A 24,608-nucleotide genomic window follows, 5' to 3' on the forward strand; every position below is an offset into this window, starting at 1 on the left:
GTCCTTGTTATCCAGGCGTACGAATCTGTCCAGGTACACGGCAGGATTTCCTCCCATGGGGCTCTGGAGCAGAGAACATAACACAATACTCTTGTTCCAAATGTTCTCTCTTTTCTTAACACCCATCCCCCAAACACACACACATACACACGCACGCACGCACGCACACACACGCCCTGGGGGAACAGGGATTGCTAGATTGTACTGCTTCAGGGTCAAGTGTGTTGAGCCCTTGATGCTGGATCAGGTGCTTCCATCTCTAACACTCAGGGCTGTATATTCACCACTTTACCCCCAGAACCACCTATTTATAGGCACACACACGTATCTCCATCTACTTTCCTTTAAGCAAGTGATGACATGTGTGTATTAGTGTGTGTGTGAGTGTGTGTGTGTCTGTGTGAGGTCTGAAAAGAATTCGTCCAATAAAATGTGGCAGCAATGTGAAGATATGAACCCAATACTTTAATCATGTCAGACAGCGCAACGTTAAGATTTTAGTTATCCTAACTTCTCAAAAAAAGTATTTTATAAAAGTATACCTAACACGTAGGTACACTTTTCTAGGGATGCACTGTCCAACTTTTTCAGTCCCGATACCGATAGCGCTACCTGGGCTTTGGTTATGATCCGATACTAGTCTTTAATAAGCTGTATGCCTCACTGTGTGGACGTGACTGGGATCATTCTTTTATGTGTAAGGAAACATCAGGCTTGACTTAAACATTGCTGTCCTAACTTTGTAAAACAAAATGTAACAAATAAATACATAGATATAAATTTACTGAATTGTTATTAAAATAATCGTACACCAGCAACTTGGTAAAAGATCTCCATAAAAAGTGTAAACCTTTTTAATGCAACAAATTGATCAAAACTTAAAAAGGAATTAAAATTCCAGTATATAATGTATATGGTATATAAACATAGAATTGAATTGAATAGATCGGCCCCATTGTCACCGATATCCGATCCAGCTATAAAACTCAGTATCGGCCCGACATCAGATCCGCGATCGGTATCGGTGCATCCCTATTTTTTCTTTCTACCACAGAGTTAAAGCTGCAGTCAGTAACTTTGAGCAAACACGGGAAAAAGTTATTTTTTATAAAACTGTCACTATAGCTAAACAGTACACTACAAGATGTTTCTGAAAACATCTGAGTAGAGAAATAGTTATTACAGTAATAAAATCTTTACTCATATTTGATCAACGCTGCCTAGTTTGACAGTTTGATCGGAGTTCACGAGTTTTGCGAGCAGTGACTGACAGCTGCTGTAGAGACAGCTCGGCTCTGATTGGTTGTTTTGATTCGGGCACATTGAAATCTTGCAAATGCCATTAAGGGCACTAGGAGGACACAGAGGAACATGATTTTTTCACAGGTTATCTGTCTCATGCACTACTGTCTGGATATAGTGACTGTTAAATAATAATATTAATAATTTATCATATTTACTCAAAGTTATTGACTGCAACTTTAACCATGTCAGACAGTTCAACTTTAAGATTTTAGTTGTCCTAACTTCTCAAAAAAAGTATTTTATAAAAGTATACCTAACATGTAAATATTGTAGAGTACACATTTTTCTTTGTAACATAGATTTAAGACTGCAAAAACTAAAGGTTTACATATTTTGAAACATCTGATAGGCCCACCAGTTTGCTGTATCTCCTGCTTTGACTCTCTTTCCCTCACACACACACACATGCACACACATGCACACACACACACACAGGCCCCCGGAGCAAGCCCCCCACACAAAAATCACAGTGTACCATTCAATCAGTGCTTTTTTCCCTCCCTCCTCTCCATGGTTCTCTTAAAGGTTTTAACCATGGCGAGAATGAAAAGTGCCAGCGTTAGAAACCACGGCCCATTGAGGAGGTGACAGGGTCTGCCAGAATATGATCCTAATCCTGTTTCCAGCATTCTTTTAGCCCACTGGCATCGCCATTTCACCGCATATTCTCTGAGCTGTCAGGCCCGGGGAAATCCCTCTAATAGTTCATTGCCCAGATACACATCAAAGCCCTCCTGGAAACCACCAGCGGGAACTTAAGGGGAGAGGGAAGCACAAGTACAATCAGGCTCACAGCTGCACACTTGCTTGAAAACTTAAAGCTCAAATAAATTCAACTCGTACACGATGCTCGAGGGTGAAACGGCAACAATCCTCGCCCCCCTTTTTGACCTTTTAAACTCTGACTTTTATATGTTTAATAGGGCAAGAGACAGAGCAAAGATAGGCGGTTATAGAGATAGAGAAACGAGGAGAGAAGTGATATCAAGAGGCTGACAACAGGTGGCTAAACGGTGTATCCTGGGCCACCCTCCTTTAGTTCCACTTCATCTTCCATTTTCTTCTTGTCCTTTTTTTCTTAAAACACTCTGACTGCCATCTCGCCCCTCCCCGGGTAATCTTCTTAGAGAGAAGAAAACCCCCATTCTTTCTCTTCTTAATCTGGCTGCAGCCTAAATCTACGGTTGCATTTCCAATGCGGGCCTCACTGAACCAAACAGGAGCGCTCTCAGACAGTTCATGGAGTCTACCGGAGGACGCTTAGATCACATACTGAGTTTACGGCTCGGATACAAAGCTTGTTTGAAGAACAGTCTGTAGTTATGAAGGGAAACACTTTTAGCTGCTAGCTGTAACAAAAAGTGTGTGAATATCTCACGTGAAATCATCAGATGTTACATAAAAGCAAGACTGGGCTACAATATGTGATGTACTATATCTCCCCAGAACAGATAAAAACACACAAATTACGTAGGAAATAGGTAATATTATATCCCCATATCTATAATTTACTGGAAAATGACTTGAGAAACTGTTTATGAAAAGAAATTACCAGACAGGAATGAGTTATCCGGCAAATTAAATATGCAAAAAGCATGTAAAGATACATTATTGCCGAAAAGACTGCCTGCTGATTGACAACGTTGTCCACAATTACTGAAAACGGATAAGCTAAAAAGATTGTTACCCCGGTATTAATGGTACAGACAAATATCTGACAGTTGACAAATTCATTATTATCATACAGCCCAGTCCAACCACATTATGAACAAAAGCACCTATGAAATGTGCAATCATGACAGAATGTTAATGTCCTCTAGACCAGTGGTTTATAAAGTGGGGTCTGGGGACCCCCAGGGGTCCTTGAGGGGCTTCAAGGGGGTCCCCAGTAAAAAGGGGAATAATTCATTTTCAGTATGAATCCATCCAAAAGTAACACAGTGACAGATGTATGTCTGTTTTGGTCATGGGCTTCATACACTGTCTGTAATAAAACATCTAAAAGCAAAAATCCTATCAGACGGGGGACCCTGGGACAAAATCTTATCAAATTAGGGTCCGTGGTCTCATTTGTGTCAGTTTAGGGGTCCTTGATGTGGGAAAAGTTTGGACTCAGTCGGTCCCCAGAAAAAGAGTTCAGGAAACACAGCCCTAAAGTCCAGTAAGTCTGCAGCTCTATTTGTGAACTTCACTGTAGTGGTAGTAGATATTTATTACTGCAATTTCCTGTAAAATCAGTCATTAACTATGAATTATGCACACATAAACTGAAGAGAATGAAGGGAAAGGGAAGAAATCAACCTATATACATGTCACCTGCACCTCCTCAGTCTGTCGTTGTTCTGTAATACGAGTTTCAGTGAAACGTCATACAAACTTTAAGGCTGCAACTAACAATTATTTTCATTGTTTGGTCTATAAAATGTCAGAAAATTGTGAAAAATGTCGATCAGTGTTTCCCAAAGCACAAGATGATGTCCTACAATGTCTTGTTTTGTCCACAACAGAAAAGATATTCAGTTTACTGTCATAGAGGAGTAAAGAAACCAGAAATGATCACGTCTAAGAAGCAGGAAACAGAGAATTTTGACTTCCGTCCCATTCTTGTGAACGCGATATCTCAGGAACGCCTGGAGGGAATTTCTTCAAATTTGGCTCAAACGTCCACTTGGACTCAAGGATGAACTGATTACATTTTGGTGGTCAAAGGTCAAAGGTCACTGTGACCTCACAAAACACATTTTTGGCCATACCTCAAGAATTCATATGCCAATTATGACAATTTCACACAAATCTCTAAAAGGGTAAAATTATGAAGTGATGACATTTTGGACAGACATGTATGCAAACTGCAACAAGCAAGACGGTAATTCTAGTTTCTTAAAAGATTACTCAAACCGACTGATTATCAAAATAGTTGGCGATTATTTCAATAGTTGACAATTAATCGATTAATTCAGAAATAAATGGCCGAGATACGAACAGCTGTAATCTAAAAAATAAACAAACACTACATAGTATTTTCTATCTGCCCTGTGGCTGAGAGCAGCAGCATCCTGCTGGGCTCCGTCTGCACACACTGCATCTGTGACAAAGACCCCCACCGGTGAAATCCCCTCTCCCACCGCCAACTGGGACGCACGTCTGATCTTCACCTCTGGGCTGGAAAACGCCACAGCGGGAACAACAGCATCTGCTTTAAATACACAAACTACAACTGACTCACCTTGTTGGTGTGTATCTTTACGAAACATAAAGACACCCTGCACAATGTTGGAGCTGAAGACAAAAACTGAATCCTTAATTTTAAGTTATGGCAGGTAATAGACGAACTGAACATCTGTAACACCTGTTTCTCTTTAGAGATTTATGTTTCCCTGATGCTGTCATTTAACAACCTGCTGTAGGTGCTCTTTTTTTGTTATATGGAGGTCATCATTACTAACGGGTACATCATTCTTCCAGTAGCTTGTGTGTTGCGAGGTGTTTTGCATGTTTATTTGCAAAAATGCAACATTTAAATTGTATTTGCAACAGACGCATGGTTGTGTAGTTAAATCCATAATATTCATCTTTCTAATACACAGCATACGTCTCCCTAACACAGGCTTACACACAGGGACACAAATGCACAGCGGTTCACTGGATAATTCAATAATAAAGCAGACAGCCGGTCGAGTCTATAGACAGGCAGAATAGAGAGTAACTCATCTCTAACAGTCTGCCGTCTCCTGAGTGTTAAAACATGTAAATTTATGTAAGAGCCCATAGGAAACACATATTTACAATACGTTTAGGTAATCACAAGATGTGCGGGGAGGCATCCAAGGCCCCGGAGACGAAAGCAGTCAATGCAAAAATAGTTTTTATGTGTCATTAATTCCCTCTGCATTCCCAGATACATCCCCCTTTTACCGCAGTAATACAGTAATCACTCACAATCGCACAGAAAATTATCTGCACTCATCTGTGGAATAAAAAAGCGGAGGGGCAAAACAGGGCGAGAGACGTCCCCATTTTAGCTCTCTGCTGCCTCTTTAATGTTCATCTGGGAGCCGCATGGCTGCCGTCCATCCCGGCGCGGGGATGGGAGTCGGCTCCTGCACTTGGGAGCAGCTTAATGACGGTGGGACGTGGATGGTGGACTCGTTAGACACACACACACACACCTTTTTCACGCTACATTGCCTGGCCAGGACAACATAAAGGGTCATCGGCGGTGTGATGGAAAAAGAGGCACCTCTCCGCTCACATTATGATAAGAGGGAAACATTTCACCTCTGAGTGATGTCAATGCAAAACAGAAGTCAATCCAGATATAATAATGAAAGTTGCACAGATTCAGATGTGAGAAGCCAAATGGTCAAACAAGTCATTACCTGCCTGTTCATTATGTCTTCCACATACCCACATATTACATTATTAGGCAAAGCCATCAAACCTGATGAATAACCAGAGAAGAAGCCAAACCCATTTTCATTGGAGGGTTAAAGAGAGAGGAGGTAAGTCTGATGGAAATGTGTGTTTCAGTAATGTAAAGACATACATACATACATACATACATACATACTGGAGCTCATGTCAACATATAACCTTACAGACATATCCTTGGTGTCCTCTAGTGGGCACAGGATACTTTTAATCTTTAGCTACTGTTGCCACCTAGAGGGCAAAAATAAAACTACAAATAAAAAGACACTTTGCAAAGCTGGTTTTGTCCAAAAGATTGGGGCTGATAAATATTTAATTGCGATTATTTTTCACCGATATTGCAATTGCGATATGATTTGCGATATTAGAGGGTATGATAATTTTTGCATCATTATTCTCATTTTCATTGAAAAACATATTAAAATGATTATTGTGTGATTTTTGCAGGGATCTGTACCAAACAAAGATGTTTTCTTAAGTCTGTAGAATATGATGATACACACGACAATATTTAATTTATAATGGTACTTTGACACATATTCCATCTTTAACAAACCTCCTGCGATTTGAAAATTGCAGTAGGCCATATTGCGATTTCGATAAAATTTTGGTTAACTGTGCAGTCCTATAAGAAATGTTGCCAAATTAGAATTTTAACTTACTTTAAAAACCAACCTGTAACCCCCTAAATTGAATTTCCGATTCCTGTTGGTTGACTCCAAAAGTCTCCGTAAAAGAATTGCAGTTCAATGTGTCCACAATAATAATGTCACGGTCCGGGTCCTTCAACTGGATTCTGTGTTTCCTGTCCCATTTAACCAACCGTAGTCCAGCGTTTCAAAAGTCCAACCGCCATGACAAAAAGTTCTCCTTCAACTGTTCTCCAGCAGCTTCATACATAAAGATGAGTCAAGAGGATCATCTCAGTAGTCCATAAAGCTGTCAACACCGTCATTCAAATGTCCGCGAGCGCTTGGGCAATGCTGTCCATCAGTCCACAGACTACGTGAGCCTCCTCAGCTTGCACATGTAGATGGGCCCAAAGTTAGCGGCCAAGTGTGGGATGACCATCTCCCCCAGCTGGAGGTCGGGAGCGAAGTGAAAGGTTTTCCTAAACATGTGTGTGAGGGGTCGCAGGTCAACAACCTGAATGTAGATATGATCAGGACAATGGGGGGAAGAAAGGAGAAAAAAAAGGTCAAATTATTTGTTGTAATTTGGTTCCTGTGTTCATAATCAAGAAGTCCTGATATTCCAGAAGTTGCATACTTTGAATCTCTAATATAAAGTTTCTTGTTGACGCTGACGATGTGTGTGTGTGTGTGTGTGTGTGTGTGTGTGTGTGTGTGTGTGTGTGTGTGTGTGTGTGACTGACCTGAAGGTGGATGCCGTGGTTCTCTTGAGCCAAGTAGATCGCCTGTTCCACCACACCCAGGTTCTGGATTTGAGAAAGTGTGCAGGTGGAGTAAAGGATCTCCCCGCCTGGAATAGCTGCTTGGATTCCCGCCCTGCAGGATGGAGATACGGTTGTTCACTTGTGGCTTTACTGTATATCGATGTGACAAAATGTAACCACAGAAAATGTTATAGTCACACTATCTTTATATTTTCACCAAAACTTACAGCAGCAGCTCCAGCTGTAGCTGCGGCAGCCTTCGTCTCTCACCGGTCCTGTTCTTACTGAATATATTGTTGTCGTCCTCCATGAGTGAATGTCTGTCTGTGGTGCAGGGGGCGTCAACGAGGACCTGAAGACAGAAATGAAAGGAGGAGGTGGATAAAAGTGGTATTTGGATAAACACGTCATTATGATTACATGACACTGGCTTACTCTGTCGAAAGTGTTCCTTTCGATTTCCCCCCACTTGGTGCCATCGAAGGAGGTGATGCGTAGCTTCTCGTCCGACGAAAGCGGCTTAGGAACGTAGCTGTGGAGGACTTTTCTCAGTCGCGATATCCGAGACACCGAGTTGTCGTTGGCGCACAAAAAACCTTTAACGCAGATGATGGAAGGTTAACTACAACTGACAGACAGCACTAAGTGAGGAAAACAGAGAGATGAGATCAGCCTTCTTACCTACAGACTGGGTTTGAAGTAAAGCCAGGGTCTTTCCTCCTGGAGCAGCACAGAGGTCAAGCACATTGTGACCTTCTTGGACATCTAGCACAAGACAAGGCAGCACGGACGCTGCATCCATCAGGTAGTAACCCAACAACCCACACATGTCTGGTCTTTAGAGGACAAAAGGACAAGGAGGAATCAGAATGCACTTTGAGTAAAAACTTGAAAATACTGTTAAAGGAACAGTGTGTAGGATCTGGCAATATCCGTTGAAATTGCAACTAAGTGAAGCCTCATCCGTGTGCCATACATCTAGAAGAACTACGGTGGCGGACGCAAAAATGTGAATGACCCTCTCTAGAGCCAGTTGTTGTAAGAGTAGCGCAGGTCATTTGGAGCAGAGCCAATGCGTAGAGTGTGTGTGTGTACGAGGGAATTGAGTGGTGAAGCAAGAGAGAGAGAGAGCGCAACACGATTCTTATATTTAGGTGATTATACACTGAAGAAAACATACTTATTAATATTATATTCCATTTCTGCCATTAGATCCCCCTGATTGTTACACACAGTAAGCAACAGATAAGCTCACCTAGCAGGCTTGAATCTTGTGATGTCCCCTCTTGGAAACACTAAACACTTGATGTTAGGACTGAGCTGTAGAGGAGATAGCTGCTGACCATCAGTGTCCGATTTCTTCATAGAAACACCGCTGGATTCCTCCTCAGCCGCAACCTCAGATTCTTGCTCCAAGCACGGCTGAACTGCAGAAAGGATGAGGAATGCAGATTGATCATATGAGGAGAGAGACTGTGCTTTAATATTAAGGCTTTCAGAGAAGACGGACTTGCAAGTGGCTTTTTGTAGTAAATTAAAGTACTTGTTTTTTTTCTCTTTGCTTTATTTTGCCATTTCTCTTGAATACAATGATCAACTGTTATTAAAGTATTTCTGAGAAAAAAAATGTATGCGTCACATGAAATCAAAAATAAAGGTCACACTCAAACAATAATATGGTTTGAATGATAATAGTATATAATAATGTGAATTAATATGTATTTCAAATTGTATTGTACTTCCCTGCACATTGGTTATCAAGAGGCTTGTTCACCACAACAACAAAAAAACTGTTAAAAACAAATTATAGGATTTAACACGGCTGGTCCTTTCGGGGGAAAACATGAGAGAACGTCTCTGATGAAGAATTTTTGTTGAATAAAAATCCACAAAATAAGAGCATTCACATGCAAATAAAATATTAGATTAATTGACTGAGTTATGACATTTTTCTGTGCGATTACTTAAAAACCATGACGTCTAGAAGTGTGTTAAATTCTGCGTGCCATGCATGATATAGTATTAGTAAGCAGAGTGAACCCTGTGAAATGCACACCTACCTTCTGTATCCGTATCACTGAGGAAGTCTCTGCATCCCTGGGCTTCCAGGTCTGCCAGAACGGCATCATGGGAGAAATTATTGAGCAGGGCTCCGTATTTCCTCTCTGACAGAAAGGCGGCTCGGACTGATGGCCACAGCTGACCCAGCTGGACGTTGTAGGTGGCATCAAAGTGCTGCAGGGCCAGACGGGTGGGAGGGTGCTTGGTGCGTGTTTCGGCCTGTCAGGAAACAGGGAGGTAAAAAAACACAATGTTTTGATGTTCCCTTTTGTTTCTGTGAGTTTGATTAGTTAAGTTAAACAGCTATAATGGGGGGATTTTAAAGGGACATGCTCATGGGTAACTGTTAGTGTACAATTTAACACTAATCTGATAAAAGTGTGTGGCGGTACTGATTCCCCCAGACTGTAGTTGATCAGTCAGAAGACTGAAACCAGTTCCCATCCACATAATAATATAAAATAAAATGCCTCCTTAATAATAATAATAATAATAATAATAATAATAATGATAATAATGAACAAATGCCTCTACAATTTCAAACAATTAAGGAAACTGAAATATTGTTTTTATTTTTCCTTTTACCCTCCTTTAAAGTTTCCCCAAATAAAATACACTAAAAGAAATGGGTACAAAGGGTTTCAGTGAAAATCAACAAATAAATAGAATAACAAAATACAGCCTGTAGGCGTTAGGCTATCGTGAGGCAAGCCAGATTCTTGCACAAATAGCACCTAAACGTCCTCGTGCAGGTAACCCAATTGATTGGTATTTTTTTTGTTTCCCCAACTAGGATAGTCAACACTCTCAATAAGCAAAACACAAAGAGCACAGAATCTCAAAAGGGCCTAAAACATTATGTAACATGCATTTTAAACTGTATGAGAGAACAATGGTGTTGTTGTTGTTTTTTTACATTTATCCTTTGATATTGCTATATATTGTTATTAATTTTTTTTATTTGCAAACAGGAATTACTTATTTATTGTTTTCTTCCATTTACATGCATGTACTTTTTAAAAATCTATATTTTGTAATTTGCTTAATGAATTGTATATATATGTTTTTGTTTTTATTTTGTTCTTTTTTATTTTGATTTATTATTGAATTGACGCTTTGACAATATTGTTCACCTGACAGTCATGATCAATAAAGCAAATGTAATTGAATCCTCATGAAGTTAGTGTCTGTCTTATACTCAATGTCATGAGTGTATTGTGTTATTGATTACATTTAGCTACAGTCAAGATATTGTTATTTATTTTAGCACAGCTTTTTAATCTCAGGGGCTAACATGTTTGTTCCAGCTCTCATTGATAATCCAGCATGGTAAACATAGTTATTGTCAACATGTGATACCTTCTTGTGACTCTCTGTTGCTATGTGGCTAGCTCTGAACAGCTCTGAATATAGTGTTATTTTAACCATTTGTTTACAGTTACCGACCATGATCAACTGCTTTATCTATTTCTGCATTGTCCACATACCCATTTCTCCTTCACTCGGTGTCTTCTCGGCGTTAAACATCTTAAATCTGTAACTCTCCTCAGTAGCAGTCTGCTGTCCAAGAGCAGAGCCATGTTGCTGTGCGACAGTCTATTTGGTCCGACTTCCTTCTTCTTCTTCTTCTTCTTCTTCTTCTTCTTTGAGGTTTATTGGCGGTTGGCAAACAACGATTTGGTGCATTACCGCCACCAGCTGGTGGAGTGTGGATCATTCTGGCTAATAATTACTATATCCCCCAAAAAATAAAAAATAAATAAAAATAATAGTCAAAAGAAAAAGAAAAATAAGAATAAAAAAGAAAAGAAAAAGAAAACAAACAACCTCATATTTTTCCAATCATATTAATGTGTCTAAGATACTGAAATAATGTTCTATAACACTCATTTAGTCAGTTCTTTTGTATCTATTAAATCAAAGGGTACTTTAATCTTGGTCCGACTTCGCTCCGACTCCAAAAAGAAAAGTTCCGCACGCATTGATTACTCATATGGGGGCGGGCCTTACACAAAAACCTAAGTCACTGATTGGACGAGAGCAACGTCAGTAATCCCTTTTAACCAATAAGAGACGTCATCCGGTGACCCTTCTCGTAGTTTCCTGCCTGTGAACGACCTCACGTCCTCAAACGACAAGCAGCTGAAGAGCTGAAGAGCTGGGACTTCTGTCCTCTGTCGGGGTTTTTTGGTGAATTTTAGAGGTGTAATCATGGTTTTCGAGATGAAGATGCTCACGTACGGTGACCCCGACGACGAGGTACTAAAAAAAAATACTAATGTGTCCTTTTTAGTCGCTTTTTCTGTGTGTGTGTGTGTGTGTTGAGCCATGTTGCCTAACCGGCGCGCTGCTGGTCACTGTAGTGGTGTAACAGAGTTCAGTGTCAGCTCTTTTGAAGACTTTTAGATATGACATTGTGTCAAATGTAGATTGGAGCTTAAATTATAACACAAACTGTCCACGAGTTTAAGTTTTTAGAGATGTCTTGCTCGTTTTTACTGTGATTGGTTCCAGGGTTCCTCTCTGGTTGCAACACCAGTGGTATTTCCTATTGGTTTATTTAATGTTCAGCACTCAGTTAAAATAGTTATAAGATCACATCTGAAATATGTTGGATTGTAATTGGAGTTGTATTATTGTGTTGGACAGAAGTTAGTTTTAATACAGTCTATGTTCCTTTAAAAAATATAAATTTTCAGACCAAACTAATTATATTATAATATATATATATATTTTAATATATGTATATTTTTTTATATATATATATATATATATATATATATATATATATATATATATATATATATATATTCCTGTATTGTGTTGTTAATTGTACTACTCTATGAGCCTCTACAATTGCCCCTCGGGGACAAATAAAGTGATTTGAATTGAATATTATTGTCAATGGCCAGGAGGAAGATGCGCCTGCTGAGGAGGAAGAGGCGGCAGAAGAAGAGGAGGAGGAGGAAGAAGAAGATATGGTGGTAAGTTTGTTATTCTTTAATTTGATGAATATTCTTTGACTATAACCCAAGGACTCACCTTCCATCACACATAAAGCTTTCTCAGGGGAAAAAAATGCTAAAATATGTAAGTATGAACACTAGTCACATTAAATAACTTAATAAAAGGCCAACACTGTGGGCCAAGGACATGAGGCCACACTCCAATAAAGTGATAATTAGGTTAGTATTCCACAAAGTGACCGCACAGAATCTGTCTTTTTCCCATGAATACTTCACTGTAGTTGTTTCATTCAGTTGTACATAATATACTTTTTACTCCACTCCACTACATTTATTTGATTTGCTTTAGTTACTTTGCTGATTCAGATTAAAAATCCAGTATTATTAACAAATAACTTATGATGCATTATTATAGGCAAGATAGATGGACTTTATTGACCCCTGGGGGGGTTCACAAAGTACCCAGCAGTATAAAAAGTAATTCAAATTAGCCCCATCTTTACCAGCTGCAACATTAAAGTAATGTAGACATTAATGCAAATAATTATAATCCAATAATATCATACACATTATTCAGAAATGGATAGTTCTGCATAATCAGTACTTTTACTTTAATTTCGACTCCAATTTCCATGATATACCATATTTTCTTTTTGTGTCTCTCAGGATCCTCTAGAAACAATACGAACAAAGTGTGAGCAGACCGAACACTGTGTGCACTACAGGGAGCGTCTGGAGACCTGTGAAGCCAGAGTCGGCTCCAGATCCAGCACCGCTGAGGAATGCACAGAAGAACTTTTTGACTTCCTGCATGCACGGGACCATTGTGTAAGTGTGTGTGTGAGAGGGTGAAAGTGGAGGAAAAATATGAGTTGCCCTTCTTTTCCCTTTCAGTGCAAGTAAGAGTTCACTTTTGTGCATTTGTCTTCCAATGAAGATGCTAATCGTGCTCTCCTTTTCTCTCTATAGGTGTCGCACAAACTGTTCCACAATGTGAAATGAAACGTCCTGCCCAGCTCCCACCACTACCAGCTGTAAAATCTATTTAACCGCTAACATTGTATGATAATGAGGGCCGCTCTGTTGTTGTTGTGTGTAATAATGTAAATGAAGTTTCTTGGTTTCCTGGGCTAAGTACATGCTATATTTCTGAAGACATGGTCAGAAGCAGTATGTACAATATGAGTCGCTGCTTGTAGGTAATGAGTGCATCAAAGTTGTTTACGGTTGCGCAAAGAAAGGGGCTCAAACTAACTCTCACTGTGGTCAGTTATTATGCAAAAGCAAACGTGTTGCTCTGGCAATGTATACATATACACTCAGGTTTGGTCATGGATTTCATCACTCTGACTGACAAATAAAGGTATTTTGGTTTCCAGTATGTCTGAATTGCATCATTTAAATGCATTTGATTTTTCTGTGGTACAAGTGGAAGTGATTTGACTGTATACGCTGGCTTTCAGTTATTAATCCCTGAAGGCCATCTTTGGGTCTGACGGGAGAGAAAATGTCTGATTTGAGTACACAGAGGGGTAATATAGACAATATATTGCACAAATTCTTTGATTCAAAAGTAAAACTGTACAAAGTCTTTCACAGGAAATGTTAACTTTCACATCCCCAGTTTTAGAACTGGTACTTTACAATGGTATGGGGACATTAAATACTGAATTATGCAGTCTTAGATGATCATATGGTATCAGAGGAACACTTGGGGTTATATTATATATAATAATTATGCCCTGTAGTTTTGCTGCATTGCTTTATTACATCTCAGGTTGAGTAGATCTAAAAACGGACATCTGTTGGCTTGGTGTGTGTGTTTAGTAAAAGCAGGGCACTCAGAACGCTCAATGACAAAACAATGCTCCACAGAGATATAAATTCACTAAAACTTTATTGGAATACATACCAACAATCAATGATAATAAATTAAAAATCAAGGCATAAAAAATAAGCTCTTAAAAAAACAAATGACCAGAAGATGGCAGTGTGGCTTCAAGTGCTGCCGGTTGAAACCGTGAGGTAGACTGATTGTAGATTGTCTGTGGTTGCAGTCATTTAATAAAAACAAAATTGTCCCAAGAGGAATAACTCATGCACACAGTGCACAATGTCACAGAAGATGTAGATGAATTCACCTTCTCACCAGTTTTCTTTGTTGCTGTTGCCAAGAAAATCATCCATGGAGGCCTGCAGAGACAGAGGAAGTTATTTTACAAGATTGAATAATGTGTGAAAACATATCTTAAAGGGGACCTACTATGCTTTTTCACTTTCTTTTAGGTGTGTTAGTTTTTTTGCATGTAAAAGTCTTCAAAGCTACAAATGATTTCCAATAATAAATACAGTATATACATACATTTGCATAAAGCAACAATTTTTGCCAACACATGTTGATAAGATTATTAAATACATGACAAATCTAAGATACATTTTGTACAGATAAACAATAACAACTGACAGCCCATGTCATTATTGTGATCCTACAGTCATTATTTGTATTTAATGAACTTAACACATCATGGTAGAACTGTAACTGCATTTCATAAAAAGCCGAGTTATCAATCAACACCGTCTACAGGTTATCATTACAATGACAAGAGGGAAAATGCTCTGAACTCACCTGCATGAGCAGCCGCTCCTTCCTCAGCTTCTTGTAGAAGAGGAGAACATCTGGATCTGCCCGGACCACGCGGGGGTCAAAGTCCATCACCCGCAGACCCTCCAGGGTCCGAGCCCGAGATAAGGCCACGTAAGCTTGGCCGCTCTCAAACACACGAGCCAGAGAGATCTCCACACAGTCAAGGGTCATTCCCTGAAATACATGAAAAAAAAAAAATACATGTCAAAAAAGCAATTTTACAACCCAGAATTTATAGGCGCTTTGTAGTACTAAATAAAGCATTGATGGAGGAATATTTCAGTATTCAACATAAAATATGTCCAATTCTTTTATGTCAACACATTTCCTCTGAAGGGATGCAGGTGTGGGATTTCTTTTTTTCATTTCCCTGTGCTTCAGCTCCTCTGCTGTAGATCAAACATTGGGGACACGTTGGTCGTGACCAACGAACTCAATTACCTAGATGACCCTTTTCCCTCTCTAATCAGTCTGAGGTCAGGTTGTAGATAGTTTGCTGTGGGAGCTGGTGGTGAGGCAGCTGAGGGATTGTGATTACACAATTCATTATGTGGCAAGCAGTAATACTGGATTAGTGTTCAGGGTGTATGACCAGGCCTCTGTGGCAATTTCCCACATCAAATAGCATTGTTGTGCCTGGTCTCACTTCTCTCCGATACCATTTGTTGCCTTTATTAGATAGCACACAGACGGATGACGGGAAGTGAGGAGGAGAGAGGGGGGTGGGGGGTCGGCTATAAGCACACTGAGCCAAGTTTTACAAAAGAGATATATCATCTCTAATTTCATGCTCAAACGCTCATAATATTAATAATTGTGCCATTGTTTTTTCATCACTGACTAGTATAAAATGCTAGTTTAAAAACTCAGGTTTGTGTGGAGTTTGAAGATGTGAAAGGAAAGACTGATTGTAGATTGATTGTTAAGTGAATACTCTGGCCTGCTGGGGGCGCTAGGTTTAAAAAAAACAACAACATAGGGTGTATCCTCTGTGGATCATGAATGTCTGTACAAAATTTCATGACGATTTCTAGCTATTGTCAATTTCATGACAATGTCTAAAAGATGCAGTGTGTGCTCGCCCTACTGTGCTGGTGTCAGAAATACTGTAGATCCAGTGATAATAGACTACTACTAGTGAATTCATAGAAACTTTTCTCATGTAAAACACTATAAAAAGGAGATTCTTCTTGTTATCTGAACACTGTCCATTTCTGACATCGCTCTCATCTTCCCTCTCATCTTAACCTTGAAGGACAATCAATAACGTCAACGACAATGATTGAGCATTCAAGGCCGACTCAGACACGGTAATCAAACTGAAGCCATTTCTAGCGGTCCACACAGGACTACAAGTGCAGTACAAAAGAAAAATGATTTTGTTTCAGGCTAATTGAATTTGAATTGCCGTTCGTCAAGTGAGTCATGCATTCAAAAGAAAAAAACAATGGTGTCCCATGGCAACACTGAACAATATCTTTAACAAAGAGAAAGTAATGCCATCACAGGGATTTGGTGAACATTTCTCTCAGTATTTTTGTGCGAGTTGCAGCTAATACACCACATGGCTGTGATTGAACCTGTACTCACCTGGCTCTTGTGGATGGAGATGGCCCAGGCCAGTTTGAGCGGCAGCTGCTGTCGACTCAGGTGGATCCCACCGCCGGACTTAAACACCGAGCGCTCAGGCTTCAGCAGCTCTGTGACGCCACACAGGAAACGCACACGTGGGAGTCCTGAGGAAACAGGGAATGAGTCAGAACGAGAATCTACCACCGCTGTTGTTACTGAAAAGACATCATCCGTGGGCTTTTCATTAATGGCGTTGTTCCTGCCTGACCTGCTGATACAACACGACAGACCTTCTTCTATCAAATATCCTTTGTGACTATTCCTTAACGTAATCCTCTGAATTCTCTTACCACTAAGGTCAAATTTACAACTAAATATATATTAAAAGCATCAATAAATTCTGGCTTTTCTGAGCAAATATTTCTGCAACAGGTTTCAAGATGATAAATAAAATACTGACCATGTTTTCCAGACTCAAAAGCCACCACGACCCCTCGCGCTCCGTTCACCAGACCTCGAGCCACATCCAGGTTCTTTGTCAGCATGACCTTCAAAAGAACAAGCGGTACATTTCAAAGAGTCAGTGTCTTCACTCAAACTGAGGAGCGCAGTATTCTCGACACATATGAAAAGTGCAATGTTGCATGTCAAGTTGCAGTAGATTGTAGAGAATAGAAAGTACACTCTGCACACACACGCTGTCTCACCTGAGCTCCCACTTTGAGTTGGATGAGTCTGCTGACGGGGCTGTGAGCGTCTATGGTCTTCACCAGGGCTGGGTCGCTGTCCAGGGCCTCAAACACACGCACTGAGCCTACGGGACGACGAGAGAGATTTATTTCAGAGGCAACAACTAATAATAATAATGAGGCAGTTTTATATAGAGAATATGATGGGGGACAGGCAAACAGTCATGTGAAGAACCCAAAGACCGCAAAACAAGAAAATGGTTAAAAATCATGACAAATATTGTTGGTTCTGACTTAATTGCCCCAACAACAAAAAGAAAGCAACAACTTTTAACCCTTTAATGTCCTCACTAAGAAAAAAAGCAATGGAAATTTTTTTTGTCGCTTCATAGTAAAATAAATATAAAAAACATGTACTGTTATTATGCAAGTAATAGGTTAATATACCAACATATGGCACTTTGTTACCATGCAATTAGTAGTATTACCAGTACTAGTATTATTTCCATATATTTATTCTAGATATTTACCATATTTACAGTAAGTTACTTTGAAAACATAGAAAGAAGTGAAACAGAAATGACCAAAAAATCATACCGACATTTTTTTCATCAAATATATAATGGAATAACATTAAATATATGATATTAACAAATTATATTAACAATGAATGTTCACTTGTTTTTTTATTTCATAGAAATTTAAAAAACATTATCTTACCATCACCGGCAAATGACAATTCAACCGTTTGGTTGAGCATGGTTTTTAAAAATCATTCAGCATAAATGGACCAACATTAAATGTGTCATATTAACAACAATGAATGATTAGAAGTTTTTTTTAAATTTAGTAGCAAATAGTAAATTTTAAAATTACATTATTAGCTTTACTACCTTTACCAAAAAAAAAGGACAATTGAACCATTTGGTAGAGAATGTTTTTTAGAAAATGATTTGACCCTTCAACCTTTTGGTTGCCAACTTCCTGTAAGGAGGCAAACTGAAAAGGCGTGCTATTTAAAGACACGGCGACATCTAGTGGATTTCTTTAGCATAACATACCTAAACTGAGTGGTAGAGATAACTCAATCAGGTTGAGTTAAGTTCAAAACATTTTGCAATAAGATATAGTGACTCAAAATGTGCTCTACCAAACAGTGGAGCAGAACATTAAAGGGTTAAACAGCTGCCACAGTGTGTCAAACACACTGCTTACAGTTTCCTGATGCAGTTATGGCTCAACACACGATACAACACATATGTGGCGTCTGGCTGAGACTGAAAATATCTTGAGGAAATAGGTTTCAACAAGGTTCCCGTACCCACGGATAACAGCACTGCCTATTTTCACCTGGATGATCCGAGAAAGAAACACTGGTTTCAAGCTGAAAAAGAAAATCAAATGGTAGAACTCAGACCTGGCAGCTGCTGGAGTTTGTTCTCGTTTGTGAGCTCCACGTCGTCTTTGTGCGTACAAAGCCTAGTAGCTAGGATGCCGTCCCTCTCGATGCGATGGTAGGCGCTTCCCATCAGCTTAGCGGTGACTTCCTCCGTCACCCTGAATGGTGTTAATCAAGACAGAATTCCTCATTTAGAAAAGCCATTTTTGCAGCAAATCCCCAAATGTTCTGTAGAATAATTAGAAAAATGTCCTGCTGTGCCTGAAAAACCTGGAACGCCTCTAAATGCATTTATGTAATACACATAACTAAACAACCCATTATATTGTACATTTGGTATAAATGGATGTGCACTGGGAACACATTAGCTGCACAAAAACACATTTTGGCTTAAAAGGAAAAAAGGACAGTGCCCATTACTTTACCTGCCCACTCTCACTGCCTGCAGGAGGGAGATGAAGGACTGATCAGTTTGCCTCCGCACCTCCATTAGCTCCATGTTGACCTGGATGACCTTACGCCAACTCCTGGCCTGAAGGAGGGGAAAAAGGACATTTTCAATAATATCCACTAATGGTCTTCAGGATGTAAGCAGATAATAGTCTGTAGGACAGATGCTGACTCAGCACAGAACAAGTGTAAATGACTGTCCAGTACTGACTCACATGTACTTTTTTATTTATTTTACTTTTTATACTTTTTAGCACACAAAATATTCGAATTCCAATTACCAACTTCATCTCAAAATGTACCATTGAATGTTGATGAATGCTTCTAACAGTTTCATTAAAGCAGGATTTTTACTGGGTAGTTGGATTGAATCACAATAGATCATAGAGTTGTTAAAATGTTCTGGTATTTGTATATCCGGTAAACTAAATATGGAGCCTAATCCCAGATCAAATGTACGTTGAAGGGCCCTGAATATCGTCTTCTGTGATTGTAATGTTTAAATGTATATATCCTTGTTTCTTGTCTTTGTCCTTTCTGTGATGTTGCAAATGGACCGGCTGTTATGCAAAACAAATTTCAGACCTTTCTGACAATAAAGTATTATCGTATCGTATTATTTCAGCGGAAATGACCCAATTGCTGTAATCCCCCCATCAGCGTTACTAAATCAATGACATAAACAAACAGGGAGGATCTAAGATCCACTCAGGTCTGACCTGGAAGCAGAAGCTGGCCTTTTCCTTTCCCTTAGAGACAGGAGGCAGCTGGAGGAAGTCGCCACATACGATCAGCTGGATGCCTCCAAACGGCGCAGTAGACCTCCTCACCGACCTGCAAGAGTGCAGCGAGCAGATGTGCGTCACTGAAGATGAATATAGTGATTTTAACTTTGATATGGCTGCATTATTTCATTTTCTGATGGCCTTGATTTTCATTGTACATTTTATCATCTCATATCAAATCTGCGATGCAATATGTCACACAATACAGCTCACGTCAGAGCGCTGCTGAGCTTCAATAAAACCCAGGAAATTATCTGCTCTAATGGGAACCATAACAGCAAAATGGAATTAAATATCCAACACATCAACAGTGTTGATAACTCTTTATGTAGGAAGTCTAACTGTGCTCAAACACTGTCAGTAAACACATTAAGGGATATTGAAGAGGAGATTTGAGTCTCTGAAAGGAGTGTGTAAAAACCTAAAGTGTCCCCAAGGTGCGTTTGGAAACTTAATTTAACATTTTGCAACACCACAAACATGAGTATATTTACAGATTCTAAATCTTCTATTTAACCTTTTATTAAGTCATATCAATCACCAGTGACAAGTCATTTATTTGTATAATTTGTGTAAAGATGTTAAGAATTATTAAATCAGTCAAATATATCATTGAATTCAGCAATTAGGGCTAATTGAAATCATTAGCACAGCATCCTAAACATGATATCATAAACCTTCAGGAAAACTCTGCATGTAAAATACTCCAAAATATCATCAGAATTTTGCGCTGATGAGAAGTTTTTTTGTTTTGTTTGGGCACTTTTATTTATTTATTCATTATTTGTATTTATTTTTCATCACTTTTATTTTTTATCATTTTTATTTTTAATTACTTGTATTTCTTTTTTGCATCACTTTTACCTATTTTTATTAATTTTATTTATTTTTGTATCATTTTTATTTCATTTGTTTATTTTTTTTAAAATCCCTTTTATTTATTTTGTATTATTGATACTTCACTTCTGCTACTTTTTAAAAATCTTCCTTGTATTACTATGGCAGTGTGTGTGCGTGTGTGCGGTGTGTGAGCATGCATGCACGTGAGGAATGTTGAATGTACCGTTTTAAGAGCTGCACAGCCAACTTCGTTGTAAAATGTGTGCAGTGACAATAAAGGCATTCTATTTTATGATTTATTTTATGATCTACACATTCAACTCTACTGTAAATCTCATTTTATCATAATACAAATATGCAAGTGTATAAACGTAATTTAACAGCCGCAGTCACTTAGGAAGCAAACATGCACCTACCTTTAGCGATAACTAATGACACAGTGGCCAAACACATGTGCTCTCCAACAGAAATCAATCTGATCTGCTTTATCAGCATCACATGGTGATTTTTTTAGAATGACTTCTCACCTTGCCACTGACTCGAGCTTGTCAAAGAACTGGGCCTCCACCATGGAGACCTCGTCGATGATGAGGTGTCGACAGCTGGTCCAGTGCTGCAGCACCCCGGGCCTCTGAGCCAGCTCGATACACTGCTCCAGCGGGGCCGAGCCGGAGCCGACACCTGGAGAGGGCACCGGTACAGGAGGACGGAGAGACAGATGGACAGGAGGGGACACAAATCAATAACACATGCAAATACTCAATTCACTCCCTCTACTGTATATTTAAATGTAATTAAAAAACATCCGTTAATGTGGAGAGACACCTGACATTGCGTCCGCTGTGTGGATAACCTCTGCACATCTCTCACCACGTATTAATTACAGAGACACATTTGTCGTCAGACACGACGACTCACCAGCAAAGTTGTGTAACGTTGTTCCTCCGATATGACACGCAGCCACTCCTGTGCTGGCTGTGGCAAAAGTGCTCTTTGGAGGCAGAGATCCCATGATTCTCTTCAGCAAGAAGGACTTTCCTGTACCTGAAAGACACACATTCAAAACAGTCACACAACTCGCTTATCGCCAGAGAAACAAACACCATAAATGTGTCATGAAAGGAGATTTACATCAGATTCTCTTAAGGAAATGTTCTGGCAGCGTCAGTAAGACATAATTCAGTTAGACAGTTATGCAGAATGTATCACGCAAGTGTATGTTTTTTAGACATCTAGTTATTACAAACTTGTTGTGAAAATGTAGCTTTAATTTACTGTCACACATTTACCTGCACTTCCGGTAAAGAAGACGTTCTTGCCACTCAGCACAGCACTGAGGACAGCGGCCTGTTCTTTATTCAGCTTACGTGACGGCAGAGACAGGATGGGCTTTTTACTCGGGTTGGCCTTCACCTGAAACACCATTTAACAGATTAGATACAAAAGATTAGAGAGTATGTAATCGACCCAGGAGGGAAAATGTTGGTGCAATAGTCTGCTGAATATAAAGACACTTTGACGTGATGTGTGTTCTACTCACTGGGCTGAAGTTGGTGTCACTCCTCGACCTTTTGACCTGCTGTCCCCGTCCTGCTACAATCGTCTTATTGGTGCGGTCTGTCGGCCCGTTGGGAACCGCTTTACTCCTCAGCTCGTTGACCTTCTGGATGTCCTTTTGCTGCAGGGGGCTGATGGCCTCGAAGCAGCGGGGCAGACCGGCTTTGAGCTTCTCCCGGTCGTTCAGAGGCTTGCTGCTCAGCCGGGCCTGGTGTTTGATGCTCAGGGTTTTGAGGAAGAGGTTCAACCGGTCGGGGGGGCAGTTAGAGATGAGCACCTGGATGTTCTCAGGGAGCAGTTTGACGGTGCACTTCCCTTCCCTGGCGAACTTGGTAAAAAGTTTGAATTCTTTCAGGTGGTAATTCTGCGGGACTTTTCCGTCGTGGACCCGGAGGATAATCTCCTGGAACTCGTTCCGGCCCAGAAGAACAGAGGCTTTACGGATGACCTGCCTCCGGGTGGCCTGGCCGGAGGCGTTCAGATGCTCCACCGCCACACAGCACTGCAGCTGGGCTCCGTCCTCCCCGGATAACATTGCAGCAACTTTCTGCCAAATACAAGAGTTCACATTTAAGGCAAGAACATTTTTTCATGCACTGATCAATTTTGGGCTTTTTTTGTTTCCATAACATATCTTCTATCAGACAAGTGGAAAGAAAACGTACAAAATACACATGTAGGTGTTTATTTTACTACACCTTCTCCTAAATTCACCAAAAATTAGCATTAGATAATGCCTCATTTGCATATTTAAACATAAAATTCCAGAAAACAATTGTCTTAATGCAAGTAATCAACTGAGGAAGTTTTATGGTGACATCTATTAGTTACATTTTTTTTACCCTATTCACCTGTAGTGTCTTGCAAATTGTAGTGAACTTTACAAAACATCTTTACAGGCGTTTTTTCTCAGACTCTAAGCCACAAATCTCCACTTCAACAGCACTTACATACACCAAACTTTCATTCCTATCTATATTCTGAAGCTATTTAAAACGGGGTTTGTTCATATGTCATTCATAGCCTGATTTATAGAACATTTTATTCCTAAAAACATGTCAAAAATTGTTTTGTTTTTTCTATTTGATATTTTGTTGACTATTTTCTGATTTATGGAGTAATAAAAAGAGATATCCAGAATCTCCTCTGTAAAAACCTTTGACTCTAATATGTCAACAAAATGAAACAATGATTTTGAACCTGGCTTTAACACAATACAACCTGACCTGAAAACGTTTAAATGAAAAGGTGAAACACTGGCTGAAACTAAACCAAACCTGTGATCACGGATTATTGATTGTGAACTTGCAGTACATATGTACATTTATTGTAATGTACGATGTTGTAATATGTGATTTTATGTAAGATGTGCTATTCTGTATTTTTTTTTAAATTAATTTTCCTTTTCTTAAAAGCCTAACCAGGGACAAGGTCTGCAAATTAGCTATCGCTAGAAGTCCTATATACCTTGCATCGGTTGCACTTTAAGTGTAACAATGCCTATGTATTGTCCCTGTCAAATAAACTAAGAAAAAAAAAACGGAAATGTATGCAAATTTGCACATATTTAATAAGATAATGCCTCATTTACATATCTAAACATACATTTTAAGAAAACTTGTACAACAAAATGTAATTGTCTTAATGTAAGTAATCAACTGGGGAGGTTTCATGGTGATATCTATGTTTATCTATTCATTTTGGATGTCTCCCTTTAATTAATAATGACTAATGAAAGAATGAATCAGTTTGCTAGATAAAGATTTAATCAAAGTTCATGAAATAGTAAATAAAACTGTGTTTTAACTCCCTGAACTGTAACAAAGTAGCGTCGCCGCAGCTGTGCTTCATTCAATCAACACAACATCAAACATCGTGATCTTGCTAGATCATAACGTGACAATTAAACATAACAGCGTGATAGAAATAAACTTGTAGTTACGGGAAAACTTTTACTTCAGCTCTTACCTTTGTTTTTGATCAGATTAAGTCCTAATCTTTGTGTTTCTTCCTGCCTCCCTGCAGCAGCTGCAGCTACTCTGAACCAACGTGAACACAGATTTTCAAATTGTCGGTGCGTGAATTCAGCCAATAGCTGAGCGGCGCTCTGGACCAATCAGGAGGAGGGGGTTTAAAATCACAGCCAATGAGAGAACGAGGAGGGACGTCCCTTTGGCTGTGCCGACCAATTGCGTGTATTATGACTGGTGACGTCATATTTGTGTGGAAAAACACATGGCTATCCGGAAATAGAGAGAATCTCTTCACAATAAAGGCTCAAGATCATTTCAGCATGAAAAATACACACTTTTATTTTCTCTATTGCCTGAACTAATGTGGGTAATGTTTATATATATATATGTATATATATATATATATATATATATATATATATATATATATATATATATATTTATATATACCTACGTATATAAATACATATATATATATATATACCTACGTATATACATAAATATATATATACCTACTTATATACCTACGTATACCTACGT

General features: G+C 39.3%; 3 protein-coding genes across 4 annotated transcripts; 1 reads left to right on the forward strand and 2 right to left on the reverse strand.

Annotated features, from left to right (window-relative positions):
* Positions 1–4,774: 4,774 nt before the first annotated feature.
* nsun4 (NOP2/Sun RNA methyltransferase 4) lies at positions 4,775–10,838 on the reverse strand. The gene is made up of 8 exons (XM_074650802.1): positions 10,681–10,838; positions 9,193–9,412; positions 8,388–8,559; positions 7,814–7,968; positions 7,568–7,728; positions 7,360–7,484; positions 7,112–7,244; positions 4,775–6,882 (listed from the first exon to the last, which is right to left on the reverse strand). The coding sequence occupies exons 1-8, from the start codon at positions 10,771–10,773 to the stop codon at positions 6,739–6,741; spliced, it is 1,203 nt and encodes a 400-aa protein (XP_074506903.1). The 5' UTR covers positions 10,774–10,838; the 3' UTR covers positions 4,775–6,738.
* A 444-nt stretch (positions 10,839–11,282) lies between these two features.
* On the forward strand, positions 11,283–13,540 carry LOC141776973 (cytochrome b-c1 complex subunit 6, mitochondrial-like). Of its 2 annotated transcripts, none has more exons than XM_074650871.1 (4): positions 11,283–11,452; positions 12,106–12,174; positions 12,826–12,987; positions 13,129–13,540. In XM_074650871.1, exons 1-4 carry the CDS (start codon positions 11,405–11,407, stop codon positions 13,159–13,161), a joined length of 312 nt encoding a protein of 103 aa, XP_074506972.1. In that variant the 5' UTR covers positions 11,283–11,404; the 3' UTR covers positions 13,162–13,540. The 2 variants fall into 2 exon arrangements, with proteins under 2 accessions (XP_074506972.1, XP_074506971.1); XM_074650870.1 differs by having other exon boundaries at positions 11,284–11,452; positions 12,106–12,177.
* Positions 13,541–14,039: 499 nt separating this feature from the next.
* Positions 14,040–24,219, reverse strand: pif1 (PIF1 5'-to-3' DNA helicase homolog (S. cerevisiae)). Its single transcript, XM_074650854.1, has 13 exons — positions 24,064–24,219; positions 22,079–22,642; positions 21,828–21,951; positions 21,457–21,582; positions 21,066–21,219; positions 19,633–19,747; positions 18,889–18,995; positions 18,482–18,621; positions 17,083–17,189; positions 16,836–16,923; positions 16,394–16,539; positions 14,786–14,977; positions 14,040–14,352 (listed from the first exon to the last, which is right to left on the reverse strand). Exons 2-13 carry the CDS (start codon positions 22,628–22,630, stop codon positions 14,305–14,307), a joined length of 1,899 nt encoding a protein of 632 aa, XP_074506955.1. The 5' UTR covers positions 22,631–22,642; positions 24,064–24,219; the 3' UTR covers positions 14,040–14,304.
* Positions 24,220–24,608: the final 389 nt, after the last annotated feature.

Source organism: Sebastes fasciatus, chromosome 11 (assembly GCF_043250625.1).
Source record: "Sebastes fasciatus isolate fSebFas1 chromosome 11, fSebFas1.pri, whole genome shotgun sequence".
In the NCBI taxonomy this organism is placed as follows: Eukaryota; Metazoa; Chordata; class Actinopteri; order Perciformes; family Sebastidae; genus Sebastes; species Sebastes fasciatus.